The sequence below is a fragment of the Globicephala melas genome, chromosome 3, assembly GCF_963455315.2.
Source record: "Globicephala melas chromosome 3, mGloMel1.2, whole genome shotgun sequence".
NCBI classification, from domain to species: domain Eukaryota; kingdom Metazoa; phylum Chordata; class Mammalia; order Artiodactyla; family Delphinidae; genus Globicephala; species Globicephala melas.
Window position 1 is genome coordinate 158,441,319 of NC_083316.1, and position 23,234 is coordinate 158,464,552.

Genomic DNA, 23,234 nt, shown 5'->3' on the forward strand with positions numbered 1-23,234 from the left:
TCCGTGAGGAACGGATCCCGCCCCCCTCCAAGGACAGATCCCCTGTCCAACTCACACTCCACGGGGACCCCGCACCCCGCCTGGCTGGGCTGAATGGGGTCGTGATGGCCCGAGGGACAGTGTGGGACATTGGACCGACCGGCCTCCATGGGACTGGAGGGTCCCACCACCCGCCCCAAGGCCAGCCAGCGGTCGCCCCTCCTCTCCCGCGGGGGCAGGGTTGGGGGCGGCGCCTGGCGGGCGGGGGCGGGTCCAGCGGGGGGGGGGCGCAGTTGCAGGCGACTGGACTCACCGGGCCGGGGGCTGGGGTGGGACCCGGCGGGCGCCATGGAGCTGCTCTCGGCGCTGAGCCTGGGCGAGCTTGCGCTCAGCTTCTCGCGGGTGCCCCTCTTTCCTGTCTTCGACCTTAGCTACTTCATCGTCTCCATTCTCTACCTCAAGTATGAGCCAGGTGAGCCAGGGCCGGAGGCTGGAGAGGACTGGCATTCCGGGGCGAGGGACGGCGGTTTACCCAGGGGTCTGGAGAAGGGGAAAGGCCTGAATCGTGGGGGAACAGTCCCAGGGACCGGTTTGGGGAAACAGGCAGGTGCTGGGATCATGGGGTTCTCCCATACGGGGCCGGACAGAGGGGAGAGACAAGAGAGAGGGCAAGGAGAGAAGCTCCTGAGATTGTGGCGCTGGGGGAGGGGAAGCAGATGCAGGCTGGAGGAAAGGAAAGGAATGTGATTGCTCAGAGGAGAGGGAACAGGTGCTGGGGAGGATGCAGGGAGAGAAGGTCAGGGGTCCGAGCAGGGTACGGTCGCAGGAACTTGGGCGAGGGGCGTAGGTCGTGGTGAGGGCGCAGGCGGGTCGGCTCTGCTGGCCTGGCCAGACGTCCTAGCTGCCCGCAGCCGTGACCTCCCTCCTTGCCCTTGGAGCGGGGAGCCAGAACGGCAGCTGAGTGTCTATATAAGGGCCGGCAGTGCTGGGAGCTGTGATCAGGTTCAGAGAAAGTGACACCGGTGCCCCTTCCCCGCTGTGGCCCTGGGGCAACCTCCTCTCCCTTTCCCTGGGCCAAGGCTCTGCTGGATCTCGGAGCCCAGAGGGAATTCTTCCAGGTCTGGCCCGGATCCTTTTCACTTACTGAGCAGTACTGGCCCTAGGGCAGGATGATTTGGGGTCAGCCTCCTCCCACCAGCTCCAGACCCTCATGGAGAATCGCTGGGGGGAAAACCCAGCTTCTTGGATTGTTTTTTTTTTTTTTTTGAACGATTTTTTTAAATGATGGTAAATGGCTTCCTTAGAATGCATTCTATTTTTATACAAGGTTCTGGGAGTGTTTCTTGTTCGTCTCCTAGTATTTTAATAATTCTAGCACACCAGCAAACTAAATGGACAGTAGAATTTAGCTTTAGAAAAGACCAATCACCCGAAACTTTGTGATCTTTTCTCGCACTTAGATGTAAATTATCACTATATTCTCTGGAAGTAGCTTTTTTAAAGATGATAAAAATACGTGTTTGTGTATATTTAAAAAAGAAAGAAAAACGAACTGAAAAGCCCAAAGGAAAAAGGGGATAGTTACAGTTGACATGGTGGCCACCATTCCAGACCTCACTTCTCTGCATTTATACCCCTGTAGTTACGGATGTAAATGCACAGTCTTATGCAAATAAGATCAAACTCTGCCTGGCAAGTGTTTTTGTTCCATTTTATTTTAGCTCGTCCACATGCCAGAGTCTATTTCTTTAAAGGCTCTTCTGAAAAGCAGTTACTTTGCAAAGCAAAATAAGCTTTGTATTATCTTAGCCTGAACATGGAGCTGTATTTCCTGTCTGCAGATGAATTCCTGGTGGCTCAGGCCAGTCCCGTGGGCAAGTACAGAACCTAGCACACATTGGGAAATCGAAAATTGTGAAGGGCAGCAGCCCAGTAGGGATGTAGGACACAAGTCTCGGAAGGAAAGAGGTCTCTGGGCTGGCTGGGAGCATGCAGAGGGGTTGGGATATTTCTGCTGGAGTCACAGAGTAAATCACCTGAACTTGAAGGACTGCAGCCTGAAGGTTCCTGAAGGCTGAAAGGGTTCAGTGGTTCTGAACCCCAGCAGCACATTAGAGGCTCCTGGGGGTTCTTAAACCCCCATCTCATCTCCACTCCAGACCAATAGAATCAGAATATCTGGGATAGGGCCCTGGCATGCTCGTGTTTCAAGCTCCCATCCCCCAAGGATGCTATATGCTGTCAAGGTTGAGAACCCCCTGGTCTGATCAACATTCAGCTCCCTCCTTTCATAACTGGGGAAATAGGAAATAGAGGCTAAGCTAATTTACATACACAATGAGCCTGTGGTCCCAGGGCTGGTAGATGACAGCCTTGGAATTCGAACCCCGGTCTGCTTGATCCCAAGAATCACTGCGATTGCTCTGGGGTACTTGCCTACCCTTAGAAAAGGGAGGCATTGGACTTAGCTGTTAGTCCCCCAGTTTGGTATTCCTGCTAAGCCTCTCTAAAAGTTTCTTCTCAGAATCTGTGTGCTGATTGCAGGACCAGTTACAGAATATGTGTGACCCCTTGTACAGAAATTAAGAATTTTGTGAACCTGAGAGCCAAGCTAGCTTTAAGGAATAATCTTCAAATTGGGAGTCAGTTCTGCTTCTCACAGTGAGTAAACACCAGGCTGGTTGCTTTGCTTACATGAGCTTCAGTTTGCTCATCTGTGAAATGGGTTCATTGGTAAAATAATCCTGGACTCCCTTTCCTGGCTATTGTGAAGATCTGTTGAGAACTTTGTCAGTAGTCAGATCTAAGGCACTTGTGAGAGGTAGAATTATTTGTAAGGCATGGGGCAATGTGTTTTCCAGGATGCAGGCATTTTCTGGGTCAGGCTTTTGTGAGAATCCTGAATGAGGATGAAGCACAAAGTGTGGTCCTCAGGTGAACAGCATCTGTGGCCCCTGGTTAAGAAATGCAGAATGCCAGGCTCCCCACCAAGACCTGCTAAAACAGACTCTGCATTTGAACAAGATCCCTGTAAGCATACTAATGTTTGAGAAATGATGGGCTAAAAGAGGCTGGAGCTCCTTAATAGGAAAGGGAGGGCCAGGTCTGGCTCACCTCTAGGACCCTTAGCTCTATGCAAGAAGAAATAAAGAAGTAGTGGATGCTGGCGGCATGATTGAAGGAATGAGTGAATGAATGATTAAATGACAATCCTGGCTACCTTAAGCCCTGACCCATGCAAAGAGCCTTCCAGACCAGTGGTTCTCAAGTATGGCTACACATTAGAGTCACCTGGGGAGCTTTTAAGACTCTTGTTGTCCAGGTAGCACCCCTTTATCATTAGAATCAGAATCGCAGGGCGTGGTACCATCATCAGTATTTTTTAAAGTTCCCCAGATGAGAACCAGCTCTGCACCAGTGTTTCCCAACCTCAACACTAATGACAGAGACAGATCATTATTCTCTGTGGCAGGGGCCGTCCTGTGAATTTCAGGATGTTTTGCAGCATCCCTGGCCTCAACCCACTAGATGCCATGAGCATACCCCAGCTGTGACAAACAAAAATGTCCCCAGGGAATTTCCTGGCAGTCCAGTTGTTGGGACTCTGCGCTCTCACTGCTGAGGGCCTGGGTTCAATCCCTGGTCGGGGAACTAAGGTCCCACAAGCCATGTGGTGGGGCCATAAAAAAAAGAAAAAAGTGAAAAAAAAATGTCCTCAGGCATTGCTGGTGTCCCTGCGGGGGGACACACTTACCCCCACTTAAGACTCACTGATCTAGACTGAGTCTCAAGCCCTAATGCTTCCAAGGGCCAGGCAGGTCATATATGGAAAACAATAAGACAGCCAGGTGAGGACCGTCCCCAGGTGAGATCCAGCCGTGTGCATCTCTCCCTGATTGGGGCTAGAACCAGCAGAACTAATTTTTCAAGGGAAGCTAGAAATGTGATTTGTAGCTCCCTATGTTTATATGTTAGCTATTTGAACATGTCTTTTCTTTTTTAAAATTAATAGACAGTTTTTTAGAGCAGTTTAGATCCACAGCAAAGTTAAACTGAAAGTAGTTTCCATATACTTTGACTACCCACCCACACCAACCTCCCACACAGCCTCCACCACCATCAACATTCTGCACCAGAGTGGAAACATTTGCTATGGTCCATGAACAAACATTATTGTCAACACCATTATTGTCCTATTACCATTATTATCAGGTATTATCAACATCATTATCAACTAAACTCTGCAGTTGACATAAGGGTTCCTTTGTGTTGTACGTTTTATGGATTTTAACAAGCGTATAATGACATGTATCCATCATTGTAGTATCATGCAGAATAGTTTCACTACCCTGAAGCTCTGCCTATTCATGCCACCCCCCCCTTTTCCCTCCCCAAACCCCTGACAACTTCTGATCTTTTCACTGTCTTCATAGTTCTGCCTTTTCCAGAATGTCATAGAGTTGGAATCATACAGTATGTAGCCTTTTCAGACTGGCTTCTTTCACTTAGCAAGATACATTTAAAGCTCCCCTATGTCTTTTCGTGGCTTGGTAGCTCATTTCTTTTTAGTGCTGAATAATACTGCACGATACAGATGTTCCATGGTTTAATTATTCACCTATTGAAAGACATGTTGGTTGCAGTTTGAACATTTAAAAACTACAGTGGGAGCCAAAGAGAACTGTTCCTTGATCTCTGGTTTGAACTATAAGCTTTTTGAGGGTTGGGGACTGCTCACCCTCCAGCCTTTTGAGGAGGGGCTACTATTCCATTTTACAGTGGGGGAAACTGAGGAAGAGAGCTGAGCACAGAGGCTTGGGAGAGGGTGACTTTCTTAGAGAAACTCTGTGAACACACTTCCTATGTTTGGACCTCACACTAAATAGCGCAGAATGGCAGCAGTGCTAAAGGTGCCCTGGGAAACCTTCTAGCACTTCCTGGCCATCCACAGACAGGACACCGACCCCCAGAGAGGGAATGTTGTGGAGCCCATCACAGGTCAGAAGGAGGGTCCTGATAGGGGTTTCTTCCTTCCTCCTTAGGCAGACCTGATTTTTATAAGTCCATCCACTAAAATTTCCACCCACAGGTACTTTCCATTTCAGTTCAGTTCCAGAAATAACTCTCATATAATTGTTAAACACTAAGCAATTTCTTTTCATCTTCGCAGATGCCCTCTGAAATGAATGATAGTGCCGGGTGACCAACTCGCCCACATTCGCCCAAGACAAGCACCCAAAGTCCCAGAAACCCCTCAGCCCCAAGCAAACCAGGACAGTTGGTCACTCTAGACAGCATCCTCATTCTACACATGACTAAACTGAGGCCCAGGTAGGGGAGTGAGCAACCAAACTCACCCAGTGAGAGGGGAGTGCTTTGGTGGCAAACCTGGAATTGAAACCCACATTCTGCTGCTTCTGGGTGCTGCCCCAAGTACTCAGCAAGAGAAACCAAAAAGAAGCATGGCAAAGGGAAAGAGCCAGGGGGCAGTTTCTTGACCACTGCCTTGCTGTGGATCCTTGGGGCAGGACATCCCCACCAGCCTCAGTCTTCTCATCTGTAGCAATGAGTAGACTCATCCCGTCCTTCTAGGGTTGCTGGGAGGGTATTGATAATGAAAAGAAGTTCACAGACGTAGAAAACAAAATTGTGGTTGCCCAAGGGGAAGGGGGGCAGGTATAAATTAAGAGTATGGGAGTAACAGATACACACTACGGTATATAAAATAAACAACAAGGGTTTACTGTATAGCACAGAGAACTATATTCAATATCTTGTAATAACCTATAATGGAAAAGACTGAAAAAGTATACACAGACAACGTATAACTGAATCACTTTGCTGTACACCTGAAATTAACACAATATTGTAAATCAACTAAACTTCAATTTTTTATTTTATTTATTTATATGGCCACACCACGCAGCTTGTGGGATCTTAGTTCCCCAACCAGGGATCGAACCCAGGCCCTTGGCAGTGAAAACACGGAGTCCTAACCACTGGACCACCAGGGAATTCCCTTCAATTAAAAAAAAATGCATAATGATGATAATACGCAGAGCATTGAATCGTCAATATAACTTGGTGGAGGGAGTGCTTTCATTCTCCCTTTGACAACAGAGGAAACAGGCTTGCAGGGGAGAGGGGGCGAGGGGCGGTTATTTGCCCAAAGCCATGCCAGAGTGAACAGCAGAGCCAAAACCCAGGCGTGTGACTTTTCTACCAGGCCCCACTCATAGTGAGGAGCCTACTTTGTTCCCGCAAAACCCAGGCTCCCATCCCCACCCCCACCTTCCCTGGCCTTATGGTCCCAGAGGGCACAAGAAAGACCCTGGAAAGAATTCAACCCCTGGGGGTTATTTTTAGTTGCAGAGGTATCCATTTCTGCAAAACATGGGTGCCTCACCTGACCCGGCCCCTGTAGGACCCACCAGCTGCTCTAAAGGATTAACTCTCAGCTGGCGGCGTTTTAAATAGATGCCCCAGAGGAGAAAAGAGAGCATTCGGCTTCATAATGGAGGAACTTGGTAGATGTTGAGACTCAGGATAACCTCGAGGGCGGGGAGAAGATGCGCTTTGGGCTTGTGACTCCAGGGTGAGACTGAGGGGGGAAAATTTGATTCCAACCTCTACTAGGAGTTGGGCAAAGAAGGGATTAGGGTTCCCACCTGACAGAAGGAAAGAGCTGGAGAAAGAAAACAATGATTTGTCCAAGAACACGTGGTTAGTCAATGGGGGTGGTAAAGAGAAAGGGAAGAATGTTGCTGACTTACTCTGAAACAACTTTTATGAGACGTGTTTCCTGATTATAAAATGTATATGCAAGAAAGTGGATAAATAACTTGCAATCTGTTCCTGTGATGGAATACTATACAGCAGTGAAAATGAATATTACCCTTGAAAATATTGTGCTCAGTGAAAGAAGCTAGATGCCAACGGCCATGTCTTATGATCCCACCTATATGTAATGTATAAGTTCAAGAACATTTTTATCACTTCCAAAGGAAGCCCTCTCCCTATTAGCAGTCACTCCCCATTCCCCCCTCCCCCAGTCCCTGGCAACCATTAATCTGCTTTCTGTCTCTATGGATTCGCCTGTCCTGGACATTTCATAAAAATGGGATCATACGTTATGTGGCCTTTTGTCTTTGGCGTCTTTCACTTAGCATGTTTTTGAGGTTCATCATGTTGTAGCGTGTATCAGAACTTCATTCCTCTTTAAGGCTGACTTGTATTCCATTGTGTGGATGGACCACATTTAGTTTATCCATTCATCTGTTGATGGACATTTGGGTTATTTCCACCTTTTGGCAACTGTGACTAGTGCTGCTGTGAACATGAGCATGAGTCTTCCAGAACCTAGTGATGGGTTCTTGTGCATAGGGCAGCACGGTACCATGCTGCCTACCCTAGGCTATGAGACCTCCTGTTCCTGGACCCCCATCCACAGCCATCAGAGAGGGGGCAGGCAGTGAGGGGCCCATGAGGGGGCTTGGTACAGACTGTGGAGCCTAGTGTGATGAGGCGGGAGAGTACCCCAAGTCCTTCTTGCTTATCAGCTTTAAGGGCACCCTTGTTTTTTTGCAGTTATGGTGATTAAATATTTCAAACATACAAAATAACTATCCCCACTGACACCTCCGTACTCTCGCCGTACACAGACTTACCAGATGTGAACGTAGATTTGCTTCAGATATGGGTTTTTTTGTTGTTGTTTTTTTAAAGAAATAGTGGCAGGCAGAGCTAACCCCATCTGTTCCTCTCCCTCCCTCTCTAGATGTGACCACTGCCCTAAAGGCAGCCTATATTCTTCCCATGCCTGTATGTATACCTTTACCACTGTTTATGTATCTATGAACTGCATGGAGCATTTTGTGTTGTTTTACATATATACATAAAATATACATAAACATAATCATTTTGCAATCTAACCTTTTGACTCAGCAATAACGTTATGGGATTTTATCCATGTTGATACATCTAGAGCAGGGGTTCTCAGCCAGAAGGGAATTTGTTCTCAGGGGATACTTGGTAATATCTGGAGACATTTTTGGTTGTCACAACCAGGGTGGGGGTGGGCTACTAGCCTCCAATGAGTGGAGGCCAGGGATGTTGCTTGACATGCTGCAGTGCACAGGATGGCCCCCACTGCAGCAGAGAATGATTCTGCCCCATACATCAGCAGTGCTGAGGGTGAGGAGCCCGGATCTAATTCATTTTTATATATCTCCTCTGCGATATTCCATTTTGCGTGACTCTACTCCCTCACTAAGAAACAGTAGACTCCACTTTTCTCCTGTTGTCACAGTATGGCAGTGAAATCCCCCTCCCCGTGTCTCTTTGCCCACATGCACTAGTTTCTTTTGAGCAAACAGTGAGAAGCAGAATTGCTGGAGCACAGGCGACTCACAGCTTCTGGCTTCCTCAGTATTGTCAGATTGCCTCCAAGCTGGTTATGCCTGTTGACCCTCCCAACTGTGTGTGTACAAGGGAAACCTGGGCTTTTTCCCTCTGGAGGAGGGGCAGATAGTCCCCTCCCCACTTCTCTGTGAGGTTGACAGATTTGAGAAGAAGGCAGCTCCCTCTATGGAGTACAGTAGACTTCATGTTTCTTTCCCCAACACGGGCTTAGAACATTGGACATCAAACCCAGGAAAGAGGCTTGGATGCCATGTTGAAAGGTGTGGGGTCTGTGTGGCCCTGGCTTGGTCACTTGCTTTGCTGGATATCCAGCCCATGCCGACCTGACCAGTATATCTGGCATTGAGTGCCCCTTAGCCCTTAGGTTTCCTCTCTCCTCCCCCTTCCACCTTCTCCCATGCTCTCCCTTTGCCTGGATCATCTTCACCCCTCCACCCCCGTCCTCTAGGAAATCCCTGCTCATTGTTCAGATCTCAGCTTAAGTGCCACTTCCTAAATGAAGTCTGACCTCCTCAGCTGGGACAGTTCCCCAATTAAACCCTTCAAAGCACCATGTGTCTCTCCCTTATGAGGTTTAACCTTCATCTGTGGGATTATTTAACCACGTTGCCTCTCTACCACACTATGGGCCCCACAAAGGTAATGCCTGAACCAGCTCTTGCTTATAGCTGCATCCCCAGTGCCTAGCAAGAGCCCAGCACATGGTCAGAGCTCAAAAACACTCACTGAATGCCTGGGTGATCTTGGGTAAGCCATTGACCTTGGGGAGACTCTGTTGCCTCATCTGTCAGATGCTATGTTAATTTCCTAGGGCTGCCATAACAAATGACCACAAACCAGAGGGCTTAGAACAACAGAAATTTATTCTCCACAGTTCTGAAGGCCAGAGTTCAAAGTCAAGGCGTCTGGTTTCCTCTGGAGGCTCTAGGGGAGGATGCTTCCATGCCTCTTTCCTGGTTTCTGGTGTCTTCCAGCAATCCTTGTCATTCCTTGGCTTATACATACATTACTCCAGTCTTTGCTTCTGTCTTCATATCGCCATCTGTATGAATTTCCTTTGGCTGCCATAATGAAGTACCACAAACTGAGTGGCTTAAAACAGAAATGTATTGTCTCACCGTTCTGGAAGCTAGTAATGCAAAATCAAGGTGTCAGCAGGGCCATGTTCTCTCTGATGGTTCTGGGAAGGAATCTTTCTATGCCTCTTCCTAGCTTCTGGAGGTGGCTAGCATCCTTGGGTTCCATGGCTTGTAGATGCATCCCTATGGTCTCTACCTGCTTGTTTATTTGGCCTTCTTCCCTGTGATATGTCTCCTCTTATAAGGAACACCAGACATTGGATTAAGGCCCACCTAATGACCTCATCTTAACTTAATTACATCTGCAAAGACCCTATTTCCAAATAAGGTCACATTCACAGATACCAAGGGTTAGGACTTAAACATATCTTCTTGTGAGTTCAACTTACAACACCTTCTTCTTTGTGTCTGTGTCTCCTTTTTTTGTCTTTTATAAGAACACTCTCATTGGATTCAGGACATACCCAGATGCTCCAGGATGATCTCATCTCGAGAGCCTTACCTTATTTGCATCTGCAAAGACCCTATTCCAAATGAGGTTTTGAAGGACATGAATTTGGGGTGGGGGGTGTCCCTCCTATATAACTCACTATAGGCAGGGATATCGATCCCTACCTTACCTGTGGTTGAAAGCCTGGGCTCTGACGCTGAAGCCTTGAGGATGGTGTGAAGGTATGTAGTTGCCTGGGACACAATAGTAACTCAATTAAAAAAAAAAGAAGTAACTCAATAAATAAAGGGAGCAGGGGAAGTTGTTGTTATGATGTAACCAAAAGTGCCCAATACAACCTCAGTGCCTAGGAGTGTTCAGTCCACATTTGCTAGAATGTAACCTCCATGTGGACCGTTCTTTCACTAACAATTATTTATTGAGTAACTACCATGTATCAGGCATAGTGCCAAGCACACGGGGTCAGGGGAAGGGGGTGGTTCAGCAGCAGATAAGACTGATAAGGTCCCTGTACTCACGAAAGGATTAAGATCAAGTCAACTTGTTGAGTGTATCAATAGTATATACAGGTATCTATGTCAGTAGCTTCGCACTTAGTACACAGCATAAAGAGGCCAAGCGTTCAGATTTGACAATTTAGAGACAAAAGGCATCCAATCTCTAGAAACAAAGAGAAACTTTCCCCCCAAACTCCCAAAACCTGAACTAATTATTTCTTTTGATTAGCCTTTTGACTAATAGATTACATATTGTAAGCTTGTCATCTCACATCCACACTGAGTAGAGTTTTCATTGGATTAAGTAAATTGTTTATTAAAGAGAGGCACTGGGGAATACTACTTGGCCATAAAAAAGAATGAAATAATGCCATTTTCAGCAACAGGGATGGACCTAGAGATTATCATACTAAGCGAAGTAAGTCAGAATGAGAAAGACAAATACCATATGATATCACTTACATGTAGAATCTAAAATATGACACAAATGAACTTATCTACAAAACAGAAAAAGACAGATGTAGAGAACAGACTTGTGGTTGGCGGGGCGGGGGTGGGGGGTGGGGGAAGGGAAGGTGTGGGAGTTTGGAATTAACAGACGCAAACTGTTATATATAGGATGATAAACAGCAGGGTCCTACTGTATAGCATATATAGCACAGGGAAGTATATTCAATATCCTGTGATAAGCCATAATGGGAAAGAATATAAAAAATAATGTTTATATATGTATAACTGAATCACTTTGCTGTATAGCAGAAATTAACACAATATGGTAAATCAACTATATTTCAATAAAATAAAATTTAAAATAAAACTTAAAAAATAGAGTCATTGGTACCAGCTCTGGCTGTGAGAGCTAAGTAGCTGTGTCTTATGACTTAATTCTAAATTCATTCTCTGGAAAATGAAACTAGTGGGGGAGGGAAGGAATCAAGATGATGAAATAAGTTGTCACACCAGGAGACACCCAGGTTCCAACTCAGGGGTGTGGCTATAGAAGATTAGGACAATAGTAGCATAAAGATAGAACCTAACTATCTCAAAAGATTCAAAAGAATTTGTCCATTTCTTCCTTTTGAATCTTTTGAGATAGTTAGGTTCTATCTTTATGCTACTATTGTCTTAAGATGCAGATCTACTAGAGAATGGACTTGAGGATATGGGGAGGGGGAAGGGTAAGCTGGGACAAAGTGAGAGAGTGGCATGGACACATACACACTACCAAACGTAAAATAGATAACTAGTGGGAAGCAGCCGCATAGCACAGGGAGATCAGCTCGTACTTCGTGACCACCTAGAGGGGTGGGATAGGGAGGGTGCGAGGGAGGGAGATGCAAGAGGGAAGAGATATGGGGACATATGTATATGTATAACTGATTCACTTTGTTATAAAGCAGAAACTGACACACCATTGTAAAGCAATTATACTCTAATAAAGATGTTTAAAAAAAAAGATACAAAAGACTTAAGTGTGTAGTATAAAGTGTATTTGACTAATAGACATTAATCCTGTACCTCTAGTGTTTTTTGTAAACGTGTTTTTAAAGAACTAGACCCCCTGCCTTCATTTTAATTTGGGAGCTTAAAATACAGTTTATCTTGAAAGAGTTTAAGACTCATAAGAAATTGCAAAAATGGGTTCTTTTTTTTTTTTTTTTCCTGTGGCCATGCCACAGCTTGCAGGATCTTAATTCCCCAACCAGGGATTGAACCCCTGGCAGTGAAAGTGCTGAGTCCTAACCACTGGACCACCAGGGGAGTCCCAGAAGTTGCAAAAATGGAGCAAAGAGTTTTCAAGTCCCCTTCACCGAGCTTCCCCCAATGACAGCATCTTACCTAATGGTAGCTCATTATTTAAACATGAAAATTGGCGTCAGAATAATACCATTAACACCAACTACAGACTTTATTCAGCTGTTTTTACATGGACTTTAAAAAATATAGTCCTTTGAAATTTTATCACATGTGTAGATTGGAGTAACCACCACCACGATCAGGATTACAGAATGGTTCTGACACTCCAAAGAAACTCCCCTGTGATGCCCCTCTATAGTTAGATCTTCCTTTGAACCCTAACCCCTGGTAACCACTGATCTGCTCGCTGCCACTCATCACTATGGTTTTGTCGCTTGGAGAATGTTATATAAATGGAATCATATGCAGTATGTAACCTTCTGAGATTGGCAGTTTTCACTGAGCGTCACACCGTTGAGATCTGTCTGGGTTGTTTTGTGTATCCCTGGTTTATTCCTTTTTCGTTACTGAGTAGTATTCCATGGTACAGATGTACCATGGTTTGTTTATCCATTCACCCATTGAAGCCATTTGGGTTGTTTACAAATAAAGCTGCTATGAATATTTGCATGCACGCCTGTGTGAATACCAGATTCTCCTTTTCAAACAAAATCTTACGCCGAACTCTGAGATGAAGCAGTAAATGAAGTTGTGCTCTGGTTGAAACAGGAGGAAGACCCAGGACATACTTGCTTGGTTTCTCCTTTGCCCCTGCAAACCCTCACGGTTCCCAGGAACACAGTTTGAAAACCATTGCTCTTGGGAGCCCATCCTCTCAGACCATGGAGGTCTTGGGTTATCAAGGCTGCAGGATGTCAGGACATGGGCCAGTTCATTCCCCTATCTCTGTGGTGCTCAACTTTGTTGCACAAAGGAATCACCTAGGAGCATTAAAAAAATCCACAAGCCCAGCCACATCCCACACCGACAAACCGAGACCCTCTGGGATGGGAAGCAGGCATCAGGTGTTTGTAAAGTCCCCAGGTAACGGATGTACAGCCAAGTTGGAAACCGATGCACTGAGCCATCTTCCTTAGGTGTGGGGTCCCTATTTCTGTTCGCTAAGTTAGTCCAGTGTTTTGCATTTTCTTGCCTTGGGTTTATAAGAAGACTCAATTTAGTATCATTTATGAATGTTTATCCTCAGTTGCAGAAACTGTGAACTGTTACATTTTTTTTCTTTGTTATCCTTTTATTTTTTAAGAGCTTTATGGAGATGTAATTCATACACCACCCAATTCACCCATTTAAATCATCCCATTCACTGGTTTTTAGTATATTCACAGAACTGTGCAACTATCTCCTCCAAGCTGGATCCTCTAGCTTTTACCCTCCCATCTCCCCCATCCCCTCCAGCCCTAAGCAACAATTAATCTACTTTCTGTTTTTCTATGTGAAAAATTGAATAAAGTACCAAGACCAAAAATGGGTTGGAGTCCACAGAGTGGTGAGAGCCCAGAGTCAGGAGTGAAGGGCTCAGTAGAGCAAGGAAGCCTTCCTGGAGGAAGTGGCATTTGTGCTTGGCCATTTTTGCTTGTGTCTTTGTTCCTTCCATGCTGCTAGCATGGGATGCCCTCTCTCCCTCCTCACCCTGTTAGTTTAATTCTGCCTTCAAGGACTCCATTATCCAGCTTTGCTCATTGCTCTTTCTACACCGTTCCTCACATGTGGGCATGCCCTGCACTGTCCCCTTCGGTACCAATACCTGGTGACTTCCCTCTGCACTGATGGCTCTCCCCCAGCAAGATAGGGCTCCGGAGCTCTTCAGCTCCACCTTTCAAATTTCTTCTGTGCCTTCCCATCTGGGGCCAACCAAAGCTCTTTACTCAGCAAATGAACATTCTCCATAAGAGCACAACTTAACAACAGAAGGACAACCCAATTTTTAAAAAAATACACAAAAGACTTGAATAGACATTTCCCCAAAGAAGATATAGGAATGACCAATAAGCACATGAAAAAGTACTGAATATCACTGATCACTAGGGAAATGCAAATCAAAACCACAATGAGATATCACCTCATACCCATCAGCATAGCTATTCCTAAAAAACAGAAAACAACAAGTATTGCTGAGGAGGTGGAAAGGTTGGAACCCTTGTGCATTACTGATGGGAATGTAAAATGGGGCAGTTGCTGTGGAAAACAGTACGGAAGTTTCTCAAAAAATTGAAAATGGAATTAACATTTGATCCAGCAATTCCACATCTGGAATATACCCAAAAGAATTGAAAGCAGGAACTCGTGCAGATATTTGTATGTTCATGTTCTTAGCGGCGCTATTCTCAATAACCAAAAGGTGTAAGCAACCCAAATGTCCATTGAAGGATGAATGGATATGTAGAATGTGGTAGATCCATCCAATGGAATATTATTTAGCCTTAAAAAGAAAATTCTGACACATCTTATGACATGGATGAACTCTGAGGTCATTATGCTAAGTGAAAGAATCCAGTCATAAAACAACAAATACTGTATGATGCCACTTACATGAGGTCTATAAAGTAGTCAGGTTCATAGAGACAGAAAGTAGAGTGGTAGGCGTCAGGGACTGGAATGAAGGAGGAATGGAGAGTTAGTGGTTTTTTTGGCTGCGTTGGGTCTTCGTTGCTGCACGTGGGCTACCTCTAGTTGCAGCGTGCGGGGACTACTCTTCGTTTCAGTGCACGGGCTTCTCACTGCGGTGGCTTCCCTTGTTGCTGAGCACCGGCTCTAGGTGCACGGGCTTCAGTAGTTGTGGCGCACAGGCTCTAGAGCGCAGGCTCAGTAGTTGTGGCGCACGGGCTTATTTGCTCCATGGCATGTGGGATCTTCCCAGACCGGGGCTTGAACCTGTGGCCCCTGCATTGGCAGGCGGATTCTTAACCACTGCGCCACCAGGGAAGTCTGAGTTAGTGTTTAATGGGGACAGAGTTTCAGTTTTGCAAGGTGAAAAGCTCTGGAGATGGATGATGAGGATGGTTGCACAATAACATGAATGTGCTTAATGCCACTAAACTGTACATTTAAAATGGTTAGAGTGGTACATTTTATGTATATTTTACCACGCACACAAAAATTTTTTAAATAGGGAGAGACCAAAAGTACAGGTATAAGCTTATAGGGATCTTGGCATCAGCCCAAGGCAGGAGTAGCTGCGTCAAAGCTTTCCCAACTGCGTGTTGTCCTGTCTCTTCAAGCTTCAGTCTTCTCATGGGGATAATAAGAGTGATCACTTGGCTGCAGTTATCAATGAAGATTTAATGTCCTTCCTATAAATGCTAAACCCAGTGTCTGAGACCTGGGAATGCTTGCTAATGAGCTGGTGTTATCGTTATTGCCACCTCTCTGAGCTTGGAGGAAAGAGCCCCAGCCTGGTTCTGCCTTCTCTCTGTGTGACCTCAGACATGTGTGCACCCTCTCTGAGCCTTGGTTCTTCCTCTGAAATGGGCAAACTGCAAGGCATTGGGTGGGCACTCTCTGAAGGCAGCTGAATTAGGATGGGCTGAACAGAGGGCATAAAGGGTGAAGCATGTCCCAGATGCCCTGGTGATGGTGGGGGATGCCCCATGCCCCTCAGGAGCAGTCGAGCTGTCCCGGCGCCACCCCATGGCATCCTGGCTGTGTGCCATGCTGCATTGCTTCGGGAGTTACATCCTGGCTGATCTGCTCCTCGGGGAACCCCCGGTCGACTACTTCAGCAACAACTCCAGCATCCTGCTGGCCTCAGCAGTCTGGTAAGAATCACTGGTCTGGCGGGATGTGGGAGAGTAGAGCAGGCGGGCAGGGTGACCCTGCCACCTGGGACTGGGGAGGCGGGAGGTTGGAGGAATTAGAACCCACCAGCACAACCTCCACAGTGGTCCTGACCCACCACTTTCCACTGCCCAGCTGTCCTAAGCCCGGCAAGTGAGAGCGAGGGTCTGGATACAACCTCATCTCCGAGGGGCCCCAGGGTCTGTCTCCCCCTGAGGCTTGGCATTCTCTCCCCAAAGGTACTTGATTTTCTTCTGCCCCTTGGACCTCTTTTACAAGTGTGTCTGCTTCCTGCCGGTGAAACTCATCTTCGTGGCCATGAAGGAGGTGGTGAGAGTCCGCAAGATCGCCGTGGGCATCCATCACGCGCATCACCACTACCACCACGGGTGGTTCGTCATGATCGCCACTGGCTGGGTCAAAGGTAAACAGGACCATGATGAGAACAATGGAAAAGCACCCCAGTTGAGAATCCCTGTTCAGTGGGACATATCGGGCACCCCAGCTGGCACAGCCATTGCTCTGGGCTAAGGGATGTCAGGACAGCCTCCTCATCAGTAGACACCTTTAGGGTAAATGAGAAGATTCTTCCAGAAATTTAACTATCAAAGGTAAATAGGACAACGAAGCAATGACAGCTGATGTCTCTAGAGCAGGATTTCTCAACTGTGGCCCTACTGACGTTTGGGGCTGGACCATTCTCTGTGGTGGAGGCCATCCTGTGCATCGTAGGATGTTGAGCAGCGTCCCTGGCCTCCACCCACTAGATGCCTGTAGCACCTACCAGTGTGACAACCTAAATTGTCTCTAGATATTGCCAAATGCCTCCTAGAGAGGAAATCATACCCCTGGAACTACAGAGGTTCTTACGCTTTGTGGACTACAGCCTTTTGATCAGCCCAGTAAAGCCTACAGACCCTTTTCTGTTTTTTAAATGCATAAAGTAAACTATATAGGAGAATAAAGGAAGCCTATTATTTTAAAGTAGTTATAAATTAAAAAAATATATGCTGTAGTAGCTTTATCCATCTTTCCTAGTGATTAAATAGCAGACCTTACAGTGGCTCCTAGTAACTCTCAGACTTTTGAAGTGGTGTTGAGCACAAATGATATTTTGAAACCACCATCTGCAACAATGGGAATGTGAAAAGAAAAACATCCATGAATTCTGTTGGTGACAGAATCACAGACTTGCAAATCCTGCTGAGGTAACTGCCTCCCTTCATGATGGAAGGAAAGGCTGGATTTCAGTGAGGGATGTGACAATGAAGATGTAATTCTGTTTCCTGTCTGGGTTCATAGACTCCAGGTTAAGATCCCTGACCCAGGGCAAGTTTTGAGTTGAGGCCTTTGTGCATCTTTTTTCATTTGATCCTTAAGACTCTCCTTTAGGAGAAGGCTAACATCATCTCTTTTTACAGAGGAGGGAAATGAAATGACATGCCCAAGGTCACATGGCTATGGGGACACAGCTGGGTTTGACTCCAAGTCCTCTGAATTCAACATCCACTCTCCTAACAGCTTTGGAGCCCTCCTTTTTTATCCTCCTCCATTTATGCTAAGAGGTAGACCAAGATAGACTTTGAGACAAAAAAATATTACTAAAAATATAGAGGGACAGTTTATAATGTTGGGTCACTCCACTAAGAAGATATAACCATTATAAACATATATGCACCTAAAAACAGAGCACCCAAATACATAAAGCAAAAGTAGAGGGAAGTTAAAGGAGAAATAGCTAATTCAACAGTAACAGTTGCAGTGGTGGACCAAGGAGTAAAAGGAAGGCAGGGAAAGAAGGCTTGAGCGGGTGCTAAATGCCACTGGGCACCGAATCCCTGCTTCCTGCTCACCAAAGTGGGTACCCTCAAATGCCTGGGTCTAGAATCATCATCCGTTGAGTCAGAGTGTCCTCAGTACCACTGACATTTAGGGCTGGATCATGCTCTTTGGTGGGGGCTGTCCTGTGCATCGTAAGATGTTGAGGAGCATCCCTAGCTTCAACCCATTAGTTGCCAGTAGCAGCCCCCTCCCCAGTTGTGGCAACCAAAAATGTCTACAGATACTGCCAAATGCCTCCTTGGGGGCAAAGTCATCCAAGATGCAAACCCCTGGTCCAGTGGTGCCTATCAGGCATCCCAGTTAGCACAACCACTCCTGGAGTGGGCATCCAAGCCTCTTTAGCCAATACATTTGGGGTAAATGGGAAGATTCTTCTAGAAATTTAACCAGAAATCTTGACATGGGTCTCATTCTCTCTCCAGGAAGCCTGTACTACAGAGCAAATTCCCCAGGGGTATGACATGCCTTCCAGAGGGCAAGTGGCTTGAAAAAGGTTGAAAGCTCAGAACCCAGAGAGAAGAGAGGCTGGGGGTGGGGAGCCCTCTGGAAGCCTCATGCACACCTCAGGGTCCTGGATTGGGAGCATCAGGGCAGACAACCCAGATTTGTCCAAGACATACCTTGCAGGTGGGATATGACCTCGATTACTTCATGCTGGTTTTGCTCCAAATGTGCTGTGTGACGCTCAGCAAGACTGTCCCCTCTCTGGGCCTCAATTCCCCCACCTGCAACTGATGATCATACACCCCAGGCTCAGTATCCCTCTGGAGGAGACTCCAGAAGCAAAGAAGCTGCTTCCTTGGGAATTCAGCCAAGAACAGGGAGCTGGAGGTGGCGGGCTTGTTTAGAAGTACCCTGTCCCATAGGCTCTGGTGTCGCCCTCATGTCCAACTTTGAGCAGCTGCTCCGAGGGGTCTGGAAGCCAGAGACCAACGAGATTCTGCACATGTCCTTGTGAGTATCCCATCCTCCCTATTCCCTGGGCCTGACCCTGGGTTGGATACTTCTGGTAACTTGGAAGTCTCAGCCCCTGATTCTCCTTTCAGAAGCTTCCAGAGACCATGGCTGGGGGACCCCGGAGGTAGAGCCCTAACACTACCTAGGGGACAGGGGCAGGCAACGTTGCAGGGTGATGAGACACTTGATTTGGGTTTTGAAGAGCGAATAAGAGTTTTCTGGCAAAGAGGGAGCTTCTGGACAGAGGCCAGCACCTCTGCCAACTCTCAAGTCAGAAAAAGAGCAAAGATTCTGCCTGGTTCTGCAGGGTCAGGGTACAGATTGTGGGTGGGAAGTGAGGGATTCAGGATGTAGAACACACAGCGTGGGTGAGGAGTGTGGCTGCGGCTAAGTGGGGAACATTGGGCAGGGCCAGATGGCAACATACAGGACTCAACCCAGGACCCCACAGGGCGTTTAGCCTAATACATTTTTAAAAGACCTAAAGGTTCAAGCTAGTTAAATTTTCTCCCAATCTACAATAACGCTGTTGCCATTAAAATATGACAACATTAAAAGGCTCACCCATATGCCAATGAAAACTAGCTTCCATTTCATATGTTGGAAAACATAACTTTATCTCACTTTATGCCCATGAGAGGTCTGTTCCCACACTCAGCTCATGGACAGGGAAATGGGGGCTCAGACCGTTGTGTCCCTTGCTACTAAGAGGGCAAGTGGCTTCCCCTCTCAGATTCTGTTTCTGCCTCATCAGCTGAGTGTGAAGGCGCCATCACACACATAACCCTCTGACCCTGGCTCCTGGTGCATGCTTTGGAAATATCAGGTCCAATTATCATCATTAAACATGTGCAGTGAGCGACAGACTTCAGAAACGGAAGTCACTGGTCTGTCTTCTGCAACAAGTCAAAATAGCGGAAGCCTATTCTTCAAGGAAGAAAAGGAAAATTAAGAAGAACTGTGTGTTGTAATCTCACCTTCTGGGGGAGTGCACTGTTCAGAAATCCCCAAGACCACCCTCAGGTCTGACAATTTGCTAGAAGGACCCATAGCGCTTGGCCAAGCCATTATACTTAGGATTATAGTTTATTACAGATGAAAATTGGCAAAGGTAAAGACATGTGGGGCAGCATCCAGGGAGAGACTAGGCGCAAGCTTCAAACTGTCCTCTCTCAGTGGAACTGTGTGGACAGCACCTGTTTCTCCCAGCATCGATGTGTGACCGTATGCGTTGAAGATTGCCAACCAGTAGTGCTCCCCTGAGCCTTGGTGTTCAGGGGCTTTACTGGGGCTTGGTCACACAGACATAGCTGACTGCCTGCATGGCTGACCTCAGTCTCCAGTCCCTCCAGAGGTTCAGCTGATACCATGTGGCCCAAGACCCCACCCTAAATCACACCATTACCATCCGGTATGACCCCAAATCCCCAGGTAAACAAAGACACTCCTATCAGGCAGGACATTCCCAGGGCTTAATGGACACCTTCCAGGAGCAGGGAAAAGGAGAGACCACTTTTGGGGCCAAGGTTGCTCTTTACTGTACAGGGAGATCCCCCCTCATCCATGTCACATGGGCACCTTCCCACCATGCACTCTGGAGAAGCTGGGATGGGTGCTGGGACCAGCAGGGGTGGGCAGAGAAGGGGGCCTGGGACAGTGGTACAGGGGCCTGAGCCATGCAGAACCTCCCGGTAACCACAGCTACCTCCTCCAGCCCCACCAAGGCCAGCCTGTACGGAGCCATCCTCTTTACCCTCCAGCAGACCCGCTGGCTCCCAGTGTCCAAAGCCAGCCTCATCTTCATCTTCACCATGTTCATGGTGTCCTGTAAGGTAAGCCTTCCTGTCCTGACGCCGACCCAAACCTCCCAGGCTGAGGTGAGGGAGCTTAGACTCATGGCCTTGAGTGTCTGGGGAAAGGACAGCCCTAAGGTCAAGGGGTGGGGAGCTTGTCAGTAGGTTCATGCATGGGAGAAGGGTATGAGAAGATTAGTGTCCAGCAGGTGGGGATGGCGGTGAGCAGAACAAGGTCTTCCAGGCAGAGGGCCCAGCAGGGGCAAAGGCCAAGATGGGGGCAGGAGTGTACGGAGTCTGTTTGGAGTATCAGGGCCTTGTGCCTCGGGCATGGAGAGCGGGCTGGACCAGGAATGGTGCTGGTCTGACCCTCAGGCCTTGAGTTCGGGTCACCCCCTACCCAGGAAAGGTCTTCTGGGGCCATGCACTCTTCCCTCCCCGTGGAGCTGAGGGACTTCGCTGCTGGCTCCTTGGGAAGGGACCACAGGCCATCACATAGGGAAAGGGAGTGAGCGACCCCAAGCCAAACACAGCTCCTCTCTGAGCCCAGGTGTGTGTGTGGGATACTCCTGGGGAAAAGGTGACCAACTGTCTTGGTGTGCCTGGGTTTTTAGCACTAAAATCTCACCTCCCAGAAAACCCAGGACACTTGGTCACCTTCTTAGGGGTGCATGCAGCCAGAAGGCTGGGTCTGGGCTACCTCTGCCCTTCACCTGGCTGACCTTCTCCCTTTTTCCCCCCCAACCCCCCACTTTGCTTCTGCCTCATTCTCCCTCTGGCTCTGCTGCCTCTCCTGTCCCTCTGCCACACCACCTCAGGTGTTCCTGATGGCCACTCACTCCCACAGTTCCCCTTTTGATGTTCTGGAAGGCTACATCTGCCCTGTGCTGTTTGGGTCGGCCTGGGGGAGCGACCATCACCATGACAACCACGGTGGATCCCAGGGCGGCAGTGGGCCCGGCCCCTCGCACTCAGCCCTGCCCACCAAGTCCAAGGAAGAGCTGAGTGAGGGCTCCAGGAAGAAAAAAACCAAGAAGGCAGATTAGAGGGCAGCCCTGGGGGCATTCAGGGCACCAAGGAGAGGACCCAGACCCAGGACCTGGGCTCAGTTCTCCCCTCTCCAGGCCTCTACTTCGCCATCTACAAATTGGAGCCATTAGCCCCCCCTCCAGGGCTGATGTGGGGGTTAAATGAGATATGGGGGTGAAGGGCATTTGTAGGAATGGGGGGTCCCTTTCTCTTTCTGCCAGGTCCCCATAGAGTTACAGCTTTTGTGGGGGGGGAGTTCACAGAATCCCAGCAGCAGCTCCAGCCGGAAACCCTGGCCGTTATGTTCTTGGTTCTATTATTTCCTCTAAAATTACACCTTGACTCCAAAAGAATTTCAAGCCATGTTGAGGCTCATTCATTTGACAGACGTTATACTAAGTGTCTGCTGTAAGGTAGCTGCTGTGATTTCCACGTCTCTTCTTGCCGACTTCTCCTGGGCATCCCTGGGCAAGTTGCCTCCTGCTCTGAGCCTTGCGTGCCCCATCTATATAGTGGCTCCTCACCCCATTCTGTATGCAGGGGCTGATGTGAGGCTGGACGTGAACCAGATTTCTAAGCTCAGAAGCACAATGCAGTTAGGAGGGGAGGCCTTGGTGGATGTTCATTGTGCGTAAAAATGGCTTTGCATTTTAGATCTTTTGTGTTTGTGGACTGGAGAACCCCACAAGTTACTTGGCACAAAGGAGCCCTTCAGGAGACATGTCTAAGCCAGACTTGAGAGCGTGGAGGGTGGGGAAGGCTTGTTCTGATCCTTGGCTTCAGGTTGTTCCTAAACCAAAGAAATGCAGCTGGCTGGTCAGGGGTTCCAAGATCTGGCTCTGTCCAGGGGCTCCAAGAACTCACTGTTGGACCTGGGAAGCTGCATGAGACCTCCCTCATGCTGTCATCCTTCATTGCCGCTCACTGAGTCATTCAACAAACACATGCCTACTATGTGCCAAACCTTGTGCTGCTGCTAGACAGGCTGGGAACTTGATTCAGGGTGTGCGAGGGGGATGGGAGCTGAGCACCCCTCCTGGCCATCTTCATCTCAGCCTAGGTCACCAGGACATCTGAGAGGGTAGGTGGGTTGGGCATGGCCAGTCTCAGATGGGGTTGGGGCCCAGACCAGGCCAGCTTGGGGCTGCCCTTTGTACACGGGTGCTGAGAGCATGCTCAGGGCATCAGCCTGCAGCTGTGTCAGAGTGGTGTGGGGTTGTTGGGGTTCCAGGTGTTGCCCAGCTATTGGGAAAGTGCCTTGATCTGGTGATGCCTTGGAGCTAGGTGGGTCCTGAGGCTGTAGGGCCCCCCAATTCCTCCTTTTGCATGTCCATCAAGGCTCAGCGTGAAGGGTCAGCAAATAAATTTGTTGTGAAAGAACCCTGATGGCTTGTCTGATTCATTCTTGCTCTTTTGGCCTCACGGCACAATGGGAGTCCTGCGAACTTAGAGACGCATGGAGTCTCCAGGAGAACGAGGCTCGTGGGCAGCCCTTGCTCACCAGTGGGAGATAGAGGCAGTGGGTGAAGTCTGTGGGGCTTGGAGTTAAGCAGAAATGGGTTTGATCCTCACTCTGCCATTGACCGGTCATGGGGCTTCCCCTTCTCTAAGCCTGTTTGCTTCTTGGGAAAAAGAGGATGATGTTATCACTGCC

The 23,234-nt window shown here is 47.8% G+C and overlaps 1 protein-coding gene across 1 annotated transcript; it reads left to right on the forward strand.

The window, feature by feature from the left end:
* Positions 1 to 272: 272 nt before the first annotated feature.
* On the forward strand, positions 273 to 22,961 carry TMEM38A (transmembrane protein 38A). The gene is made up of 6 exons (XM_030880225.2): positions 273 to 451; positions 15,784 to 15,940; positions 16,199 to 16,383; positions 18,668 to 18,755; positions 20,473 to 20,590; positions 21,370 to 22,961. Exons 1-6 carry the CDS (start codon positions 328 to 330, stop codon positions 21,595 to 21,597), a joined length of 900 nt encoding a protein of 299 aa, XP_030736085.1. The 5' UTR covers positions 273 to 327; the 3' UTR covers positions 21,598 to 22,961.
* Positions 22,962 to 23,234: the final 273 nt, after the last annotated feature.

Excerpts from the sequence above, each read along its gene's own strand:
- TMEM38A (XM_030880225.2), top strand. The coding sequence starts at position 328 with ATGGAGCTGCTCTCGGCGCTGAGCCTGGGCGAGCTTGCGCTCAGCTTC. Across the intron at positions 18,756-20,472 it reads GAGATTCTGCACATGTCCTT|CCCCACCAAGGCCAGCCTGT; the intron begins GTGAGTATCCCA and ends TACCTCCTCCAG. Across the intron at positions 20,591-21,369 it reads TGTTCATGGTGTCCTGTAAG|GTGTTCCTGATGGCCACTCA; the intron begins GTAAGCCTTCCT and ends ACACCACCTCAG.